This window comes from Nothobranchius furzeri, chromosome 14 (genome assembly GCF_043380555.1).
Source record: "Nothobranchius furzeri strain GRZ-AD chromosome 14, NfurGRZ-RIMD1, whole genome shotgun sequence".
NCBI classification, from domain to species: Eukaryota; Metazoa; Chordata; class Actinopteri; order Cyprinodontiformes; family Nothobranchiidae; genus Nothobranchius; species Nothobranchius furzeri.
This window is the reverse complement of record NC_091754.1, coordinates 55,593,101-55,612,601: the sequence shown is the minus strand read 5'-3', so window position 1 is coordinate 55,612,601 and position 19,501 is coordinate 55,593,101. Positions and strand designations below refer to the sequence as shown.

At 40.5% G+C, this 19,501-nt stretch overlaps 2 protein-coding genes and 1 pseudogene across 6 annotated transcripts in view; 1 reads left to right on the top strand and 2 right to left on the bottom strand.

Moving 5' to 3' along the window:
- Positions 1 to 19,501, top strand: part of LOC107381036 (vang-like protein 1) — a 93,937-nt gene that overhangs the window by 71,001 nt on the left and 3,435 nt on the right. For 4 of the 5 annotated variants that reach the window (XM_070544198.1, XM_070544199.1, XM_070544201.1 and 1 more), the window contains 5 exons: positions 194 to 369; positions 6,730 to 6,863; positions 7,646 to 7,684; positions 18,994 to 19,147; positions 19,213 to 19,447. In XM_070544198.1, coding sequence (XP_070400299.1) covers positions 194 to 369; positions 6,730 to 6,863; positions 7,646 to 7,684; positions 18,994 to 19,147; positions 19,213 to 19,447 — 738 coding nt within the window. The remainder of the gene's footprint in view (positions 1 to 193; positions 370 to 6,729; positions 6,864 to 7,645; positions 7,685 to 18,993; positions 19,148 to 19,212; positions 19,448 to 19,501) is intronic. The other variant, XM_015952515.3, reaches the window with a different exon arrangement.
- Positions 7,743 to 10,871, bottom strand: LOC139062703 (dentin sialophosphoprotein-like). The gene is made up of 3 exons (XM_070544358.1): positions 10,865 to 10,871; positions 10,230 to 10,802; positions 7,743 to 9,935 (listed from the first exon to the last, which is right to left on the bottom strand). The coding sequence occupies exons 1-3, from the start codon at positions 10,869 to 10,871 to the stop codon at positions 8,443 to 8,445; spliced, it is 2,073 nt and encodes a 690-aa protein (XP_070400459.1). The 3' UTR covers positions 7,743 to 8,442.
- LOC139062702 (protein starmaker-like) lies at positions 11,030 to 18,553 on the bottom strand (annotated as a pseudogene).

Here is a 19,501-nt window from a genome sequence, read left to right as displayed (position 1 = left end):
AAACAGACCAACTAAAGGTCTAAAAGGCTTCCGTCTTTAAAATCTGCCCTCATATCTAAAAGCTCCGGATCTAGTCTCACACGTTTAACCTCCCGGAGGGCTCGTCACGAGGATTCTGCGATTTAAACACATTCTTACAGTCAATAAGGTCAAAAGATTTGATTGTTTTGTTGAAATGTTTTTGTTTGTGCAGGATGAGAACTACCAGGGCATCGTTCAGTACGCCGTGTCCCTGGTGGACGCGCTGCTCTTCATCCACTACCTGGCCGTTGTCCTACTGGAGCTCCGGCAGCTCCAGCCGTGCTTCTCCGTGTGCGTCACGCGCTCCACGGACGGCACGACGAGGCACTACAATCTGGGACAGCTCAGGTGAAGATAAAAAACAAAAATCTTTTTTGTTTTGTAAAAGGTTTCAGGTTTTTTTTTTTTTTTTGTTCATGTTGGAAGAAATAGGAGAATATCCAAATTCAGGGTATCCGCGGGTCCTTAAAAAGTCGTAAAAAGTCTTAAATTTGCTTTTCCAAATTTAAGGCCTTAAAAATCTTTAAAACTGACAAATAATCCTTAAATACAGTTTCCAAAGGTCTTAAATTACCAAAGACCCAATAAACAAGATTCTTTTATTTCTAAAAAAAATTTGTGAATTTCTAGTGTTCAGCATTTTTTGTGTACGATGTTGGCGTAAGCGGAACCGTACACATTCAGTGAAAGGGGACTATTTTTAGAAGAGCACATTAGCTGATTAAGCTAGGGGGAGCTTGCGCCATGGGAAAGTGCAAGTTTAATGGTAACTGGATGGCTAATCCCACGTTCGCGACGTTCCAGGCAATAGCTGGAAATCATAGCTTAAATTTAATTTTAAAAAACAGCTTAAATTTGGTCAAAGTGGCCTTAAAAAGGTCTTAAAAAGTCTTAAATTTGGCTCCCTTAAACCTGCAGATACCCTGAAATTGTTGCGCTCTGTTATTAAATTTTACCAACTATTCTATTAAACTGTTAAATCCACGAATATTCATATAATGTTTTTGTCAGTCTGTCAGTACCGTGGCCCAGAAGGTTCAATGAAACACAAAAGCCACAATGCTGAGACCAACAACAGAAGTGATAATAGTACAAAGTTCAGAGGAAACAAAATTAATATAGATTTGTAGTCAGTCAGAACTTGTGCTAATATGAAAGTTATGCTACTAGCTTAGTTACATCGACATTATGAGTAAATAAGGGAGCTGGTCACTGGACTCACTACATACGTGTAAAAGCCTATGGTTCAGAATGAAGAAGAAGAAAGTATCATTTCTATAGCGCCTCTCAAGATAAAAATCACGAGGCGCTTCACAAAAACAAAAAATGTAAAAAGATAAAAAAGCATTTAGAAAATGTTTAAAAATATATTTAAAATGAGCAAAAATAGACAATTGTGATTTAAAAAATGTAAAGAAAGAGAGAGAGTGAACAGGAAAGAGGGAAATCAGTGGATCCTGAGGAAGGTGGAATAGGTGGGGAGAGCAGAATAAAGAGAGAGAGGTGAAGAAGGTCATACAAAAGCCAGCTTGAACAAGTGAGTCTTCAGCTGCTTTTTGAAGGAGACCACTGAGTCCACTGATCTCAGGCTCAGGGGGAGAGAGTTCCAGAGTCTGGGGGCCACAGCAGCAAATGATCTGTCACCTTTGGTCTTTAGCCTGGTGCTGCACAACCAGTAGGCTTTGATCACTGGACCTCAGGGACCTGCTGGGGGTGTAGGGACTAAGAAGATCACCAATGTAAGATGGTGCTTGTCCATGTAAGGCCCTATAGACCAGAACCAGGATCTTGAAATGAACCCTGAAGTTGACAGGCAGCCAGTGAAGCTGGAGGAGAAGCGGGGTGATGTGGGTGTGTTTGGAGGACTTGGTCAGAAGCCGAGCACAGGCATTCTGAACCACCTGTAGACGGTTCAGGGAGGTTCTGCTCAGACACGTGAAAAGAGAGTTACAGTAGTCTAAGTGTGAGGAGATGAAGGTGTGGAGAACTGTCTCAAGTTCAGAGCGGGACAGAATGGGACTCAGCTTAGCAACGTTCCTGAGATGGAAGAAGGAAGAGCGAACAAGAGAACTGACATGAGAATCCAGGGTGAGAGCTGGGTCAAAGGTCACGCCAAGATTCCTGACAGAAGGTTTGGTGTGAGAAGCAAGCTGACCAAGAGAGTCTCTGACTTTGAGAACCAGCTTGTCTGGGGCACAGATGAGGATCTCAGTCTTATCTTCATTCAGCTGAAGAAAACTCCCAGCCATCCAGGTTTTGATAGAGTCTAAGCAGGTGTGTAACAGCTGCAGCTTAGACATCATGGGGCTTAACGGAGATGTACAGTTGGATGTCATCTGCATACAGATGGTAGGAGATTCCTTTGAAGGAGCTCAAGATGTGCTCAGGAGTGTTGTTATCCATCATTCACCAACGGTTAAAAGAGCATGTACATGTAAGAGTTCTACCGTGAAATATTCACAAAACAGCCTCAATAATGTTGGGAGGAAAGTTACGTTAAAACAGATTTCGTTCTCAGCTGGCCGGGGGTTGGTCAGTTTTTCTCCTTTCAAAAAAACAAAAACAAAAGAGGGATGTTGTCACTGTTTACAATCTGTGAGGTCGCCAAGTATGCGCCGAGCTAATGCTGCAGCTACGCTATTTGTAATCCGACACCAGCAGGCAAAAAGCTGCAGAGTTGGTTAAAGAATTGAAGCCAGTAAACAGGAGCAACCCAGAAGTTAGTTCTTGTACCCCTAAAGCCGGGCGTACACTGTGTGACTTTTTCACTTTTTTGACCCGATTTTCCACTCGTGCGAGAATCCATAAGATCGGGGCGAGTTTTGCGCTGAGCGTCGTGTAGTGTACAGGGGTTACGAGAGGCGATTAACACCACGTGACCAGCTACCGATCAGCAACCGTGAGCTCGCACGGACTTCTGGCGTGTTTGAAATTTTGCTCGTCCCTCGTGAGGGTATCGCACTGTTGAAGCGGTGCAGCGAGCAGCTGCGACCCAACAAGTACCAGAACCGCTCCCGGCGCATGCGCAATCCTGCATCAACACCGCTCACCCGCTATTTCCCTAATAAGATAAGATAAGAACAACTTTATTTATCCCGAGGGAAATTGTTGTGTCATGTACATGCTCAAAGCAGCAGGAGAGACAAAGGAACAGGTGAAAAAGAAATAAAATATACGATATATACAGTAAAAATAGTGTACAGTAGTATACAATAGGATAGTGCAGGAGAACTCAGACGCGGCTGACTCGCACTGCTGACGGCTCCGGTGGAAAAGGTTCTGTTGACCACAGCGGTTCCTATCAGCAGCTATGACGTGCTGCTGCAGTAACGCGCTGCTGACGGCTCCGGTGGAAAGACGGGGTGGAGCTCAGTAGCTTGGTTGGTGTCCATCATTATGTTCTTGGTTCCGGTTCCGAATCCACTGATGAATCAGCTCATTTCCGCCTCTTGGTTCTGGGAACTCCTTCCTTTCACCAGACTCGGAATCTCACCACATAAGAAATGCACATTTACGCCGTACAACCGGTTACGCGCGCGTTCTCGGCTTTAAAAGACACCGCGAAGCATCTTCAGATCAAATGACTTCTCATCTAGCTTGGTGTCTTAAAAAGGGATTTTCTGAGGCTGGATGCAGCAAAGAACTGTTACCTAAACCTTAGGAAACTGTGCTGATCAGGAGTGAATGAGAGAAAACAGAAAACAAGATGAAGGCAGAAGGAAACTGGGACACTTTCAGCCTGGTGTTTGGAAGGGAAGCAAACACCAAAGTTAAGAAAGGTGGGGGGGGGGGGGGGGGGGGGAGCGATGATCGAAAAGAGAATTGTTACCACTCGAGGTGGAAGACCAAAAGCCTAAACAAAGTGGCTGATAGGGAGAGAAATCACTCCAGGAGAAACAACGGGAAGACTTCAGAGAGGAAACTCCTGGAAAAGGCGCCTGCAGAAAGAGGAAAGACCCGAGAGACCGAGGCAGGGAGGAATCTTCGGCAGAGAATAGAGAATGAAGGCTTTAATAGTTAATGGGAGGTTGGAGAGATGTGCTGCTGGGCTGCAGGAAAGCTGTTAGTTTAGAAGACGAGCTTTTGGGTTTTCTTGACCTTACCGGCTCTGAGGAAGAAAAAAACCTGCAAGTTCTCTTTTGCCTCCTGTTACTCCCTGAAATCCAGTTTCTCCTGCCTCTTAAAGCCTGATGGATTTATAGATGGAGACTCTTTCACGACAGGATGGATGCAATAGTGTGTCCTACCTGCTGTTGCATTCAGGGCTTTGATTTCACAGGTGCGCCGCTCATATCACCGTTGAAACACTGTAAAAAATAATCAGTTAGATGCGATTCATAAAATATCACCAAACCAGACGGACAGCAGAGTCTGAATCCTGATAATCAGCTGATCGGTCTGCTTTGGTGTAAACATGTTAACACAATTAACAGTTAACAATATTCACACGCTGGTGAGGATGAGCTACAATGTAGCCGCAGGTGCCCACCACCGGCACCACCGGTCCCTCCAACCACTACCAGCAGGCAAGGAGGGTTGTGTGTCTTATCCAAGGACACAACAGCATTATTCGGGAGCGAGGATCAAACCAAGTATGTCCACAGCCCCCGTGTCGAGGGCGGGAAGTTTTTGGGATCTGTCGGGTCACTCCTGGTGGGGTCTGCTTCCCTGGGCTTCTCCTTGGGTTCCTGCGCTCCGGGGAGACCAATTGGATCTCTTGGGCTTGGAACTCCTCCATCTTCCACACGTCTCTGGGGGCAGATGTGTGGCCCCTCACACTCACTTTTGGACGCTCCTATAGAGAAACCTTACATATACAAGCGCGTGTACACACACAGGTGCTCACATTGTGCTGTCACAAGTATGGACTTGAGCATTTTCAACACATCACCTAAGGCTGTGGTTGGCACCAAATGCACTATGAATCATTACCGTGTTCATCTCCGAAAAATTTTACTTTTATATATCCTCTTGCACAGTCATGTTGTGTTTTTGTGTGTCCTCTTTTTTTCTCTTTGTGTGTGTGTGTGTGTGTGTGTGTGTGTGTTCACGTTTTTTATGATGATTGACTAACAACGTGAGCATCTGTGTTTACAGAAGCAGGTGTCTTTGGGGCTAACTTGCACCTTGCAGATGAGGCTTACAGCTGTGCGTTGTCATAAAGTAGTCCCAAGTGTAAAATGGCGTCTGTGATTCCTTTACGTTAATAATAAATTACTTATTTTCACTCGCAGCCAGTCTGATTGCTACTGAGGGATTTTTAGGATGTTGTTACTCACAATGCTAGTTGGATCCATTCACTTACTGTGTTTAATGCTGAGCTAAAGCTAAAGGAGTACAGCCAGGTCAGGAGAATGACTGGACAGGTTAAAATTTGTTTTTTCCCCACTTATCTAACTCTGGGAAATATGTCAACAGACAGTTTCAACTTTGGAGTAATGTCTCTTTAAGGGTAGTTGTTTGAAATAATGACTAAGTAGCTAAGATGGCAACACTGCCCTGAGGAAACACCGTAGTTAAAAATGTAGCCTCCTCTATCATCGGGCTGAAGTCTGCTACTGGTCTGTGGATCATGTAGGAAAGGGTATTTTGTGTATATTTATATACGGTACACTGGTCTGTAGGGCTTTTGGACATTTTTTGTGGGCAATCACAAAGTTTCAGACTTGTTACCCTGACTATTGCCAGTTGAATGATACAAACATGTGCAAAAGACGATTTAACGCCTCGTCAACTATTAATTTTATTATAATTAAGTTTTTTTTATCTTTCGGCAATATTTAAGGCTCAGTAAGGCCTTATAGACCCCATAGAACCTTCTCAAACCCCATTTTTCTCAAAGTTTTTTAGTATTTTTTTTTTAGAATTTACCATCTAATTATTAGGCTCTAGTGTTAAATATTTAATTAATTAATTAGTTAATTCTTTTATTTGTTTATATTTTATTAATTCAACATTTTTTGTAGATTTTTACAGTTTGTGACAAACATAAAAATACAGATTTTTTAAAGCTAATTCTGTGAAGCAGCTTGTGTAGCGCGGTTCTGCTCCCCTCCAGGAACACGGAGGCGGTTTGTTATAAGTAGCTGATGATTTATGACGTGTGATACATGAAAACATCCTACTTGTGTACGGTCGGTTTAATAGTGCCGGGTAATGAAAGACAAGTCCCGGCTCGCGCAGATCCACTGTGGGGATCTGAGCTGCAGCTGCTCACGCCTCCTCCTGCCGTTGTCCTCTCCGGTGTCGCGTCAGGCGGCCGTGACCACCACGCTGGCGGCTAATGACATAAACAATCACATGGGTCTGGTGTTGTTGTCGACGCTAAAACGAAGCTAGCTTTAACCCCAGAAGAAGACGTGGACGCTTTTCTTCTGGATGTGTGAGAAATGTTGTGGTTCTTCCTGTCGGCTGTTTTGTCTCTGAGGGGTTTTCCCACAGAGGAATTAATTTAAGTATTGCTTTCAGGTGTTTGTGTCCCACATCCTCTCCATCCTTCCCCCACTCGCTCTGCTTTGTGTTTGTAGGAGTCTTTGTCCTGCATACACCAAAAGCGAGGTTGTGAACCCTCTGCAGAGGCGTTTTTGGTGTAAAACTCGAGGTGTGAAATGCATTGTTGTAATTTTTCTTCCTGATTTTAGAGCTGAATCTGCCTCGCAGGCCCAAAGCTTCCCAGGTTTAAACACACACGCTCTTGTTTCCTTCTAGCATCCAGCGGGCAGCCCTAGCCATCATAGAGAACTACTACAGTGACTTCCCAATCCACAACCCGGCACTGCTGTCTGCCTCCAAGTCCCGCGCCGCCAAGCACCTGGCTGGCCTCAAGGTCTACAATGTGGACGGTGAGTTCCCAGCAGCCCCTGCTGTTTACAGATGATGGTGTTTTGCTCTGATTTTACCTACCCCAATATTAGCACAATCCTCGATAATTATAGCATCTCTTGGTGGAGGCCTAACAGTTTCTGTGTTACAGTTTTTACTTTGTTTTGCAAGATCCCTTCTCTCGGCCGTGCTGGACGAATCAGTGGAGCGGATCATGGACTTTGTGCCATTCTTCTCTCGAATGAACGAACAAGTCACTTGTATCAGTTCTTGATGATTTAATGAATTTCACAAGCTGCAGTGACCGTAGTTCTGCAGCAAAAACACAAATGGCTGAAAAACACCAGTTCACTTTCCTTGATTTTAACACACACAGTTTAACACACACAGGACAGAATAGAAATCTATTTAATAATGTAAATGACTCAATGTTCTGCTCTCTGGGGGGTGGCTTAAATGCCAGGATGTTGTGAAAACCAGTCCCCACATTGTTTTATCCAAACTTTAACATTTTCTAAACCTGCTAATCCTAAGCTAGCATGTGACGTGTTTAGCTCCTCTCAAGCCTCTGCAGGCCCACCTACCCACCCTGCTGGAATGTTCTGGAGCAAATTGTTGCCTGCGAGGAAGAAAAAGGATCTGCTAGCATAGCATGAATGTAGAACGGCTGACAGGTGTATCAAGCTCAGGTGATTTGTAGTAACCCTGCTACGACACGCTCCGCGGCTGTGAGCAGGTGGGACTGAACTCCTGACTCTCTTCTCTCCTCATGTCTCTCCCAACTGATGCTAAACCCATTCAGACATCTTAAGAGACAAACTCAAAAGCTACTTGTTGGACAGTAAGTAAATGAAGCCCCCATGCTAGCAGCCCCCCCAACACACACACACACACACACTCTCCTTGCATGCCACAGGTTGATGAAAAAGTTTTGACAGCTGGTTGAATGGAACACAAACCCTCTATTAAATCATCCCCGTCCCTTAAGTGTCCTCGAGCTTCACTCAGGCGTGCTAACTCGCCTCACTGCTCACTCGCTCGCTCGCTTAATTCTCTCTCTCTCTCCAAACATCAGTGAGAGACAATCACAGAGATGGCTGATAAATCAATAGCTATTAAACTGGCATCTCATCAATCCACCTTTGAGAGTCGCCGGCGATCATCGTACTCACCATGCAGCAGCTGTTCAGAAAGCCCCCCGACATACACACACCACACACTCTCTTTCTCTCTGCTCCCAGTAAATAATTCTAATTTCAGCTCAGACACAAACACAGAAATTATGGACATTTGTGTTTGACTTATTAGTCACCTTTACTATGAAGTAGAACTTTATTTATTAGAGTTACAACAACTTGTTGGATCCAGCTGATCCACAGCTTTAAACACTCCAGTTGTTAGAGTAACAGCTTTTAGTAGAGGTGGGCCGTATTATTGCCCGCACTGCCCAGTTTTTGATGCATTTTGGAATTGAGTGTAAGCTAGGAAGCACAACGAAGTAGGTACAGAAAAGTTGGGGGTAAAATACCAACCTATGCTGTTGGAAAAGCCTGTCCATCTGAGTCATGTTGGAAAATGGGCATTTCATCGTTCACAATACTAGTGAATTTTTCTTTCAGGAAAAAAAAAGTCAGATTTGTCATCAGAGTTATGGATATTGTCTGAGTTATTGTTATCGTCAGTTTCATCGTTATCAGAATTATCGTTATCGTCAGTTTTGTGGTTATCAGACTCATCGTTATTGTCAGAATAATTGTTATCATTACAGTTAATGTTTTCATCAATTTTTTCAGACTCATGTTTATCGTCAGATTTATCGTTATCAGCAAATTCATTGTTGTCGGATTTAAAGTAATTGTTAGTTTTATCATTATCAGGCTTGTCTTTATCGTCAGATTTATGGTTATCAGACTCATCTTTATCGTCAGTTTTATCGTTATCAGACTTATCTTTATCGTCAGTTTTATCGTTATCAGACTTATCTTTATTGTCAGTTTTATCGTTATCAGACTTTTCTTTATCGTCAGTTTTATCGTTATCAGACTTACCTTTATCGTCAGTTTTATGGTTTTCAGATTTATCGTTATCGTCAGATTTGTGGTTATCAGACTTAACGTTATTGTCAGAATATTTGTTATCGTTACAGTTAATGTTTTCATCAATTTTTTCTGACTCATTCTTATCATCAGATTTATCGTTATCAGCAAATTCATTGTTGTCGGATTTAGAGTAATTGTCAGTTTTATCATTATCAGGCTTGTCTTTATCGTCAGATTTATGGTTATCAGACTCATCTTTATCGTCAGTTTTATCGTTATCAGACTTATCTTTATCGTCAGTTTTATCGTTATCAGACTTATCTTTATTGTCAGTTTTATCGTTATCAGACTTTTCTTTATCGTCAGTTTTATCGTTATCAGACTTATCTTTATCGTCAGTTTTATCGTTATCAGACTTATCTTTATTGTCAGTTTTATCGTTATCAGACTTATCATTATCGTCAGTTTTATCATTATCAGACTTATCTTTATTGCCAGTTTTATCGTTATCAGACTTATCTTTATCGTCAGTTTTATCGTTATCAGACTTATCGTTATTGTCAGTTTTATCGTTATCAGACTTTTCTTTATCGTCAGTTTTATCGTTATCAGACTTATCTTTATTGTCAGTTTTATCGTTATCAGACTTATCATTGTCGTCAGTTTTATCATTATCAGACTTATCTTTATTGTCAGTTTTATCGTTATCAGACTTTTCTTTATCGTCAGTTTTATCGTTATCAGACTTATCTTTATTGTCAGTTTTATCGTTATCAGACTTTTCTTTATCGTCAGTTTTATCGTTATCAGACTTACCTTTATCGTCAGTTTTATGGTTTTCAGATTTATCGTTATCGTCAGATTTGTGGTTATCAGACTTAACGTTATTGTCAGAATATTTGTTATCGTTACAGTTAATGTTTTCATCAATTTTTTCTGACTCATTCTTATCATCAGATTTATCGTTATCAGCAAATTCATTGTTGTCGGATTTAGAGTAATTGTCAGTTTTATCATTATCAGGCTTGTCTTTATCGTCAGATTTATGGTTATCAGACTCATCTTTATCGTCAGTTTTATCGTTATCAGACTTATCTTTATCGTCAGTTTTATCGTTATCAGACTTATCTTTATTGTCAGTTTTATCGTTATCAGACTTTTCTTTATCGTCAGTTTTATCGTTATCAGACTTATCTTTATCGTCAGTTTTATCGTTATCAGACTTATCTTTATTGTCAGTTTTATCGTTATCAGACTTATCATTATCGTCAGTTTTATCATTATCAGACTTATCTTTATTGCCAGTTTTATCGTTATCAGACTTATCTTTATCGTCAGTTTTATCGTTATCAGACTTATCGTTATTGTCAGTTTTATCGTTATCAGACTTTTCTTTATCGTCAGTTTTATCGTTATCAGACTTATCTTTATTGTCAGTTTTATCGTTATCAGACTTATCATTGTCGTCAGTTTTATCATTATCAGACTTATCTTTATTGTCAGTTTTATCGTTATCAGACTTATCTTTATTGTCAGTTTTATCGTTATCAGACTTATCATTATCGTCAGTTTTATCGTTATCAGACTTATCTTTATTGTCAGTTTTATCGTTATCAGACTTATCATTATCGTCAGTTTTATCGTTATCAGACTTATCTTTATTGTCAGTTTTATCGTTATCAGACTTATCTTTATCGTCAGTTTTATCGTTATCAGACTTATCGTTATTGTCAGTTTTATTGTTATCAGACTTTTCTTTATCGTCAGTTTTATCGTTATCAGACTTATCTTTATTGTCAGTTTTATCGTTATCAGACTTATCTTTATCGTCAGTTTTATCGTTATCAGACTTATCGTTATTGTCAGTTTTATTGTTATCAGACTTTTCTTTATCGTCAGTTTTATCGTTATCAGACTTTTCTTTATCGTCAGTTTAATCGTTATCAGACTTATCTTTATTGTCAGTTTTATCGTTATCAGACTTATCATTATCGTCAGTTTTATTGTTATCAGACTTATCTTTATTGTCAGTTTTATCGTTATCAGACTTATCTTTATCGTCAGTTTTATCGTTATCAGACTTATCGTTATTGTCAGTTTTATTGTTATCAGACTTTTCTTTATCGTCAGTTTTATCGTTATCAGACTTATCTTTATTGTCAGTTTTATCGTTATCAGACTTATCATTATCGTCAGTTTTATCGTTATCAGACTTATCTTTATTGTCAGTTTTATCGTTATCAGACTTATCTTTATCGTCAGTTTTATCGTTATCAGACTTCTCGTTATTGTCAGTTTTATTGTTATCAGACTTTTCTTTATCGTCAGTTTTATCGTTATCAGACTTTTCTTTCTCGTCAGTTTTATCGTTATTAGACTTATCTTTAGTGTCAGTTTTATTGTTATCAGACTTATCGTTATTGTCAGTTTTATCGTTATCAGACTTATCGTTATCGTCAGTTTTATCGTTATCAGACTTATCTTTATTGTCAGTTTTATCGTTATCAGACTTATCATTATCGTCAGTTTTATCGTTATCAGACTTTTCTTTATCGTCAGTTTTATCGTTATCAGACTTATCTTTATCGTCAGTTTTATCGTTATCAGACTTATCTTTATCGTCAGTTTTATCGTTATCAGACTTATCTTTATCGTCAGTTTTATCGTTATCAGACTTATCTTTATCGTCAGTTTTATCGTTATCAGACTTATCGTTATTGTCAGTTTTATCGTTATCAGACTTATCTTTATCGTCAGTTTTATCGTTATCAGACTTATCGTTATTGTCAGTTTTATTGTTATCAGACTTTTCTTTATCGTCAGTTTTATCGTTATCAGACTTTTCTTTATCGTCAGTTTAATCGTTATCAGACTTACCTTTATCGTCAGTTTTATGGTTTTCAGATTTATCGTTATTGTCAGATTTGTGGTTATCAGACTTAACGTTATTGTCAGAATATTTGTTATCGTTACAGTTAATGTTTTCATCAATTTTTTCTGACTCATTCTTATCATCAGATTTATCGTTATCAGCAAATTCATTGTTGTCGGATTTAGAGTAATTGTCAGTTTTATCATTATCAGGCTTGTCTTTATCGTCAGATTTATGGTTATCAGACTCATCTTTATCGTCAGTTTTATCGTTATCAGACTTATCTTTATCGTCAGTTTTATCGTTATCAGACTTATCTTTATTGTCAGTTTTATCGTTATCAGACTTATCATTATCGTCAGTTTTATCGTTATCAGACTTTTCTTTATCGTCAGTTTTATCGTTATCAGACTTATCTTTATCGTCAGTTTTATCGTTATCAGACTTATCTTTATCGTCAGTTTTATCGTTATCAGACTTATCTTTATTGTCAGTTTTATCGTTATCAGACTTATCATTATCGTCAGTTTTATCGTTATCAGACTTATCTTTATCGTCAGTTTTATCGTTATCAGACTTATCGTTATTGTCAATTTTATTGTTATCAGACTTTTCTTTATCGTCAGTTTTATCGTTATCAGACTTTTCGTTATCGTCAGTTTAATCGTTATCAGACTTATCTTTATTGTCAGTTTTATCGTTATCAGACTTATCATTATCGTCAGTTTTATCATTATCAGACTTATCTTTATTGTCAGTTTTATCGTTATCAGACTTATCTTTATTGTCAGTTTTATCGTTATCAGACTTATCATTATCGTCAGTTTTATTGTTATCAGACTTATCTTTATTGTCAGTTTTATCGTTATCAGACTTTTCTTTATCGTCAGTTTTATCGTTATCAGACTTTTCTTTATCGTCAGTTTTATCGTTATTAGACTTATCTTTATCGTCAGTTTTATTGTTATCAGACTTATCGTTATTGTCAGTTTTATCGTTATCAGACTTTTCTTTATCGTCAGTTTTATCGTTATCAGACTTTTCTTTATCGTCAGTTTTATCGTTATTAGACTTATCTTTATCGTCAGTTTTATTGTTATCAGACTTATCGTTATTGTCAGTTTTATCGTTATCAGACTTATCATTATCGTCAGTTTTATCGTTATCAGACTTATCGTTATCGTCAGTTTTATCGTTATCAGACTTATCTTTACTGTCAGTTTTATTGTTATCAGATAGGGCTGCAACAAACGATTATTTGGATAATCGATTAATCGGATGGGGTCTCGACACGATTAATCGATTAATCGGATTACATGGGGAAATTTTTAAAAACTGCTAGGGAAACGTTATTTCTCTCCTTCCTTCACTTTATTTAACACAACATTATTAGAAAACAGTTCAATAGCAGAAAAACAACATGCCATCACCTAAATTGTCTTATAAGGTGTATAGACAGAGACCCTAAGCTACATCTATCTGTGACCTAAAATGCTTGGTCCAAGTTAAACAGCTTAAGGGCAATTCTCATCTGTTTTGTTTGATCTCATCTGTTGACATTTATTTTAAATGTAATTAAACATAGGCTGTGAATTAATCAAAATTGATCACTATTTCCAAAAATGACTGAAAAAATACCAAATAAAACAAAAGTAAATGAATGCCATTCTCCTTGCGATGATGCCCTGGGCAACTGCCATAAAGTCACATCAAGAAATGCTGCTGATCATTCCAATGATCCCAAATAGACTCACATTAGGCCACATGAAAGCAACTGAACCCAAAAATATATTAACCAGTATATAACTGCACTCTCACACAACACGCCTGCAGCAACAGTTAGGACTCCTCCCTCCCTTTTAAAAGCGTTTTTGCTTCCGAGGACATTGTGGTTGTAAAACCACATGCTAGTAGTCTGGCCCCGGTGTGATCAACCAGTTTCTGCGGGAATGTGACGGCGGAACCAGGGCCAGATTAACACTTTGTTGTACCCTGGGCAACAATATTCAAGGGCTCCATCATCACGACCCGAGGATCACCATAATGTGGTCACATACAGAATATTTTACTGTAATATGCAGTAAATATACTCAATACTTGAATGCCTGACAACACGTAACCCGCCCAGAGTAACCTTTGACCCACCTCGTGTGGACTGACCAATGAGGAGAGGGTCTTAACTTGAGGCCCTCTCTTCATTGGTCAGTCTGCATGAGACTGACTCTCAACTGACGTTCAGTCGTAGGCAGCGAAGCTTCTCTGTGCAGTGCAAAAGCCCGGGTGGACAGTTTGTTTAATGTAGGGTGACCATATTTCCATTTCCAAACAAGAGGACAGGGGATCTGTGCCTATGATGTCACACTATGGCAACACCACACAAACCATGTTGGGACCCATTTTTTGTAAGAACTAAATTAATATCAGATTCTGCCAATAAAAGGGCTCTAAAACAATTCATATGTAAATATTTTGCATATTTAATGCAAAATCTCATTTTTCTGCTTTAGTGCTGCAACAAGGTTTTATTAATAATAAATTATTATACCTTTTGTTTTACTACAGCATCGGTAAGCTTCCTGTGCACAGATTATTAAGGATGCTTGTTTCAGCTGTGAGATTAGACGATAGGATCAATGATAAAATAAGTTGTCACACACTCCATGGAAACTTTCAGATAATCCACAAATAGTGGCTTTCAAATGGTTTTGTTACTTTTTGCAAGTTTAGAAAAGAAGCTGATGAGACAGCATGTCTGATAATTTAGTTTTTCATCTGATATATTAGAACATGTCAGTAATGTCTGAGGGGCTTTTACAAACACTGTATAACTAATACTCCTGGAGAGGGCATGAATTACACAGAGGCTTCTGGGGAGCCCAGTTATGGGGGGGGGGGGGGGGGGGGGGGGACATTTTGCCTTGGCCCCCAAAATGTCTTGAAACGGCCCTGGGTGTGTGACTGAGTTTTGAAGGTGATCTGAATTGTATCAGATGTATAACTATGACATGTGTAGAACTTATTGTTTTTTACTGGTAAAAACGTGTAGTGGAGATAAATCTACCTACATTTTACTTTGTTTTCTTGTTTTTATTTAACTATTTTCCTGTCCTGTCTGTCTCTCATCTTGCTGCATCTCCTCTTAATTCTCCAGAAAATCTGTTGCCTGGATTCTTACTTTTTCACCTCATCAGTTACTTTTGAGCAGATCAAAGGGATCTCCTGACCGAAAAGCGGAGAGCGCGTTTTCGATGCTGCGTGAGGTGAAATCACCACAGCACAGGTGATGAGCTCCGCAGCAGAGCGCTTCAGGCACAAATAAGACAGAAAATAGAGAACATGTGCAGACAAGAACGATCATGTGCTAATTATAGTTTTTTGGTTGCGCCACTTTGAGAATGGACCGTGCGCTGGAAGCAGCTGCCTGGATCGCTGTGCAACAATGCGGAACCGGTTCGCAGCAGCGCAAGTCTGCAGGCTCTCCCTCGCGCTGATCTGCCTGTACCGGCTCTCCCTCGCGCTGATCTGCGGCTCTCCCTCGCGCTGATCTGCGGCTCTCCCTCGCGCTGATCTGACTTGCTCTGGTCTGCGCGCAACGGTGGGCGGGAAGGGGGGGGGGGGGGGCGCTTTTGGAAGAGTTGTGCGACACAACGAATCGATGACGCAATTCGTTGCCAACGCTTTTAGTAATCGATTTTCATCGAATTCATCGATTCGTTGTTGCAGCCCTATTATCAGACTTATCGTTATTGTCAGTTTTATTGTTATCAGACTCATCTTTATCGTCAGTTTTATCGTTATCAGACTTATCTTTATCGTCAGTTTTATCGTTATCAGACTTATCTTTATTGTCAGTTTTATCGTTATCAGACTTATCATTATCGTCAGTTTTATCGTTATCAGACTTATCTTTATTGTCAGTTTTATCGTTATCAGACTTTTCTTTATCGTCAGTTTTATCGTTATCAGACTTTTCTTTATCGTCAGTTTTATCGTTATTAGACTTATCTTTAGTGTCAGTTTTATTGTTATCAGACTTATCGTTATTGTCAGTTTTATCGTTATCAGACTTATCGTTATCGTCAGTTTTATCGTTATCAGACTTATCGTTATCGTCAGTTTTATCGTTATCAGACTTATCTTTACTGTCAGTTTTATTGTTATCAGACTTATCGTTATTTTCAGTTTTATCGTTATCAGACTTATCATTATCGTCAGTTTTATCGTTATCAGACTTATCATTATCGTCAGTTTTATCGTTATCAGACTTATCGTTATTGTCAGTTTTATTGTTATCAGACTTTTCTTTATCGTCAGTTTTATCGTTATCAGACTTATCGTTATCGTCAGTTTTGTCGTTATTAGACTTATCGTTATCGTCAGTTTTATCGTTATCAGACTTATCGTTATCGTAAGTTTTGTGGATATCAGACTTATCGTTATTGTCAGTTTTATCGTTATCAGACTTATCGTTATCGTCAGTTTTATCGTTATCAGACTTATCTTTACTGTCAGTTTTATTGTTATCAGACTTTTCGTTATCGTCAGTTTTATCGTTATCAGACTTATCTTTACTGTCAGTTTTATTGTTATCAGACTTTTCGTTATCATCAGTTTTATCGTTATCAGACTTATCTTTATTGTCAGATATATCGTTATCAGACTTATCTTTATTGTCAGATATATCGTTGTTAGACTTATCGCTATTGTCTGATTTGAAGTTATCAGACTTGTTAGAGTTAATGTTTTCATCAGAGTTATCAGTATTGTCAGACTTACCCCTACTTCACAGTAGAAGCATCAGCCTTGCAGAACGCAAGTGAACGGTTTACTCGCTAGCTTCACAGCATGCCAAAACACACCGGGGGGAGTCTCAGCTGCAGAACGGCTTTTCCGCCGTGCTTCTCACTGAACTTGCGAGATCACAAGATACCTTGAGTCTTCAAAAGTCACGGTTTGTTTATGCCATCTGCTGTTAAACCAAAAAGAGGGAGATCACGTTTTATATCACTGTTTGATGTCGTATATGATGTTGTTCCTCTCCACTGCCAGGATTAAAGCCATGAAAAACACACCACTGCACTTCTGGAACGATGCTGGGAGTAAATAAACCTTGAGTTCACACATATAGACGTAAACTACATAGCTATGAAATTGCATCCCTGCAGTAGACTTATTGTGAAAATTACCTGACATTTTACTCTGAAACCGTGTGTCATTTCCTGTTCGGCAGTTGACATATCCCAGAAGCGGGTTGTTGCAAAAATAGAATCTGATTCTATCTTTAGCGGCGCGGCGTTCCGCTTCTGGGACGTGCCTGAAAATTGCCGCGTCGAGGCTGGTTTGAAACACCCCCACAGACTATAACGGATTGAAGCAGCGACATTGCACACTTATCAACAGAATACTCTAAAATTTAATGAAATATACAGACAACCTGAACGTCGTTACAATATATCGTGGCATCACGTTGTGCCCAGACACTTGTGCTGATGATCTATACCAGGGGTTGGCAACCTGTTCCCATCAAAGAGCCATTATTACCCGTTTCCCACAGTAAAGAAAACACTGGGAGCCACAGCAGCCACAGCGTTGTTGGCGGGGCCTACCCTCAGACATCTGAGAGCTGCTTTAACTAATCACAACAGGTGACAGCAGCCAGTACCGGTCGCTCGTGTACGTCAAAGTTATCTTTCATAAGACGATAATCAATAAAACGATTTATATAAAATGGATCCAGAAGCTGTAGCCCGTCTCTGCCTGTTGTAATTAAACTTTGTAGGTGGGGAAGGTCAAAAAAGGATCCGATCATTTTGTTTTTCCCTCATTTACAGTGACGGAGACAATGGCGCAGTGCGCCTGGCTCTGGTGTTAATCAAGTTAAATTATATCTCTTTGCGACAATTTTCACAAGAAAACAGAACAGTTAAAAGCAGGGCTTGTGTTGTGTTGACCGGATAGTTCCCGTATTTGACCGTTTATTTTGACGGAGAAAGAATAGAAAGAATTACCCCGACGCATGCAGACGAACTGACATTTTATTCTACGCACATCACAGATGTAGCTAAATCACTCAAGAAAAGATTCCCATCTGAACATCTGAGCTGGACACTGCTCAGCGCAGCTCACTGTCAGCATGTACTACATAAGGTCCACAGCGAGCTGAAGATGTGGAGAGGGGCTTGGAGCGCGTCGCAGAACCAGAGCGCATGCAGGAAGATTCCTCCGACTGAAGTGAGACTTGTCACTTAGAAAATGTTCCCTGATTATGAAACTTTGGCTGAATAGCGCTTGTTCCTGTCTCCAATGTGGCGACGCATCCAGGAGCCTGTCTAAGGAGAATCCCAGAATCTCACAACCTCGTCAGCTCAGGGAGCGCCTATGATTACGCACAAGCGTGACGCGTCAACCCGGTCTCACAGTAAGACCGGGTTGGACCTGTTCAGGTTTACGTAGACAATCTTTACATTTAGAATTGGCTTACAGATGTAAAATTAATGCAGTAAATTATAAAGCATTTTATTTAAAAATCCATTCATTATTTTACAAGCTCAGAGAGCCGCATCAGATGATGGAAGAGCCGCATGCGGCTCTAGAGCCGCGGGTTGCCGACCCCCGATCTATACCGACCTTATCGTTGACTCTGCGATACGAGACGGTCCTGCAGACCTAATCATAAACGGATCTTTTCCTAGTTTTTACACACGGATAAAAGCCTTCAGCGTCTCCGTTGTCCTGACACTCACCACCAGATTCTCTCGTTATGAGCTGAGCGGGTGAGATCTTCCCCCTCTGTGTTCATGAATTATTCTGTTGGAGTTCGATCCCTGCCCCCGCATTAATAATTCACCGCCTCAGCCTGCTTTTAACCCGCATCAACATCAGCAGCCTCTTTCTGAAAATGTAAAAATCTTCAGGTCCTTTCTTAATTGGAGCAAATGTCAACAGTTAGAAGCGTAGGAGGATTATTTTAGATCATTTTAAACAATCTCTGAGCTTTGAACCGTTTCATTTACGGCTCTTTGTTGCCGTTCTGTCAGCTCTCCGGGTTTTCATGTAACAGCTGATTAAAGGAAGTAGAACAACGTTTCTGGTGCATTATTAAGCGACACCCCCACCCCCCGCTGCTCAGACAAACAGCTCTCTCTCCTCACGTTTCACCTCATGTCCTCATCAAAGACTGTATTTTTTTGTCTTCTCTATCATCTTTGTGTCTACCATGCTGTCTCCGTGTCCCTGCAGGTCCAGGGAACAACGCAGCGGCATCCGCCGGGCTCGCCCAGTCCCAGTCCAGAGCCATGATCGCAGCCGCCGCCCGGCGCCGTGACACCAGCCACAACGAGCTGTACTACGAAGAGGTGGAGCACGAGAAGCGGGTCCGCAAACGCAAAGCGCGGTGAGTCCGAGGAGCAGCTCGAGGATTCTGTGAAGAAGCAGGAGTAACTGTGTGTTTCCTCCCAGCCTGGTGGTGGCGGTAGAGGAGGCCTTCACCCACATCAAACGCATGCAGGACGACGAGCAGAAAAAGGCTCCCGGGGACGTGATGGACCCCAGAGAGGCGGCGCAGGCCATCTTCCCCTCCATGGCTCGGGCCCTGCAGAAGTACCTGAGGACCACCAAGCAGCAGCACTGCCACAGCATGGAGAGCATCCAGCAGCACCTGGCCTTCTGCATCACCAACAACATGACGCCCAAGGTCCAAACTGCTTCCATCAGTCTCCTGCTGGCTCTGGAAAGACTCTGTTACTCA

Excerpts from the sequence above, each read along its gene's own strand:
- LOC139062703 (XM_070544358.1), bottom strand. Across the intron at positions 9,936-10,229 it reads CAATAACGATAAGTCTGATA|ATAACCATAAATCTGACGAT; the intron begins ACGATAAAACTG and ends AAGATGAGTCTG.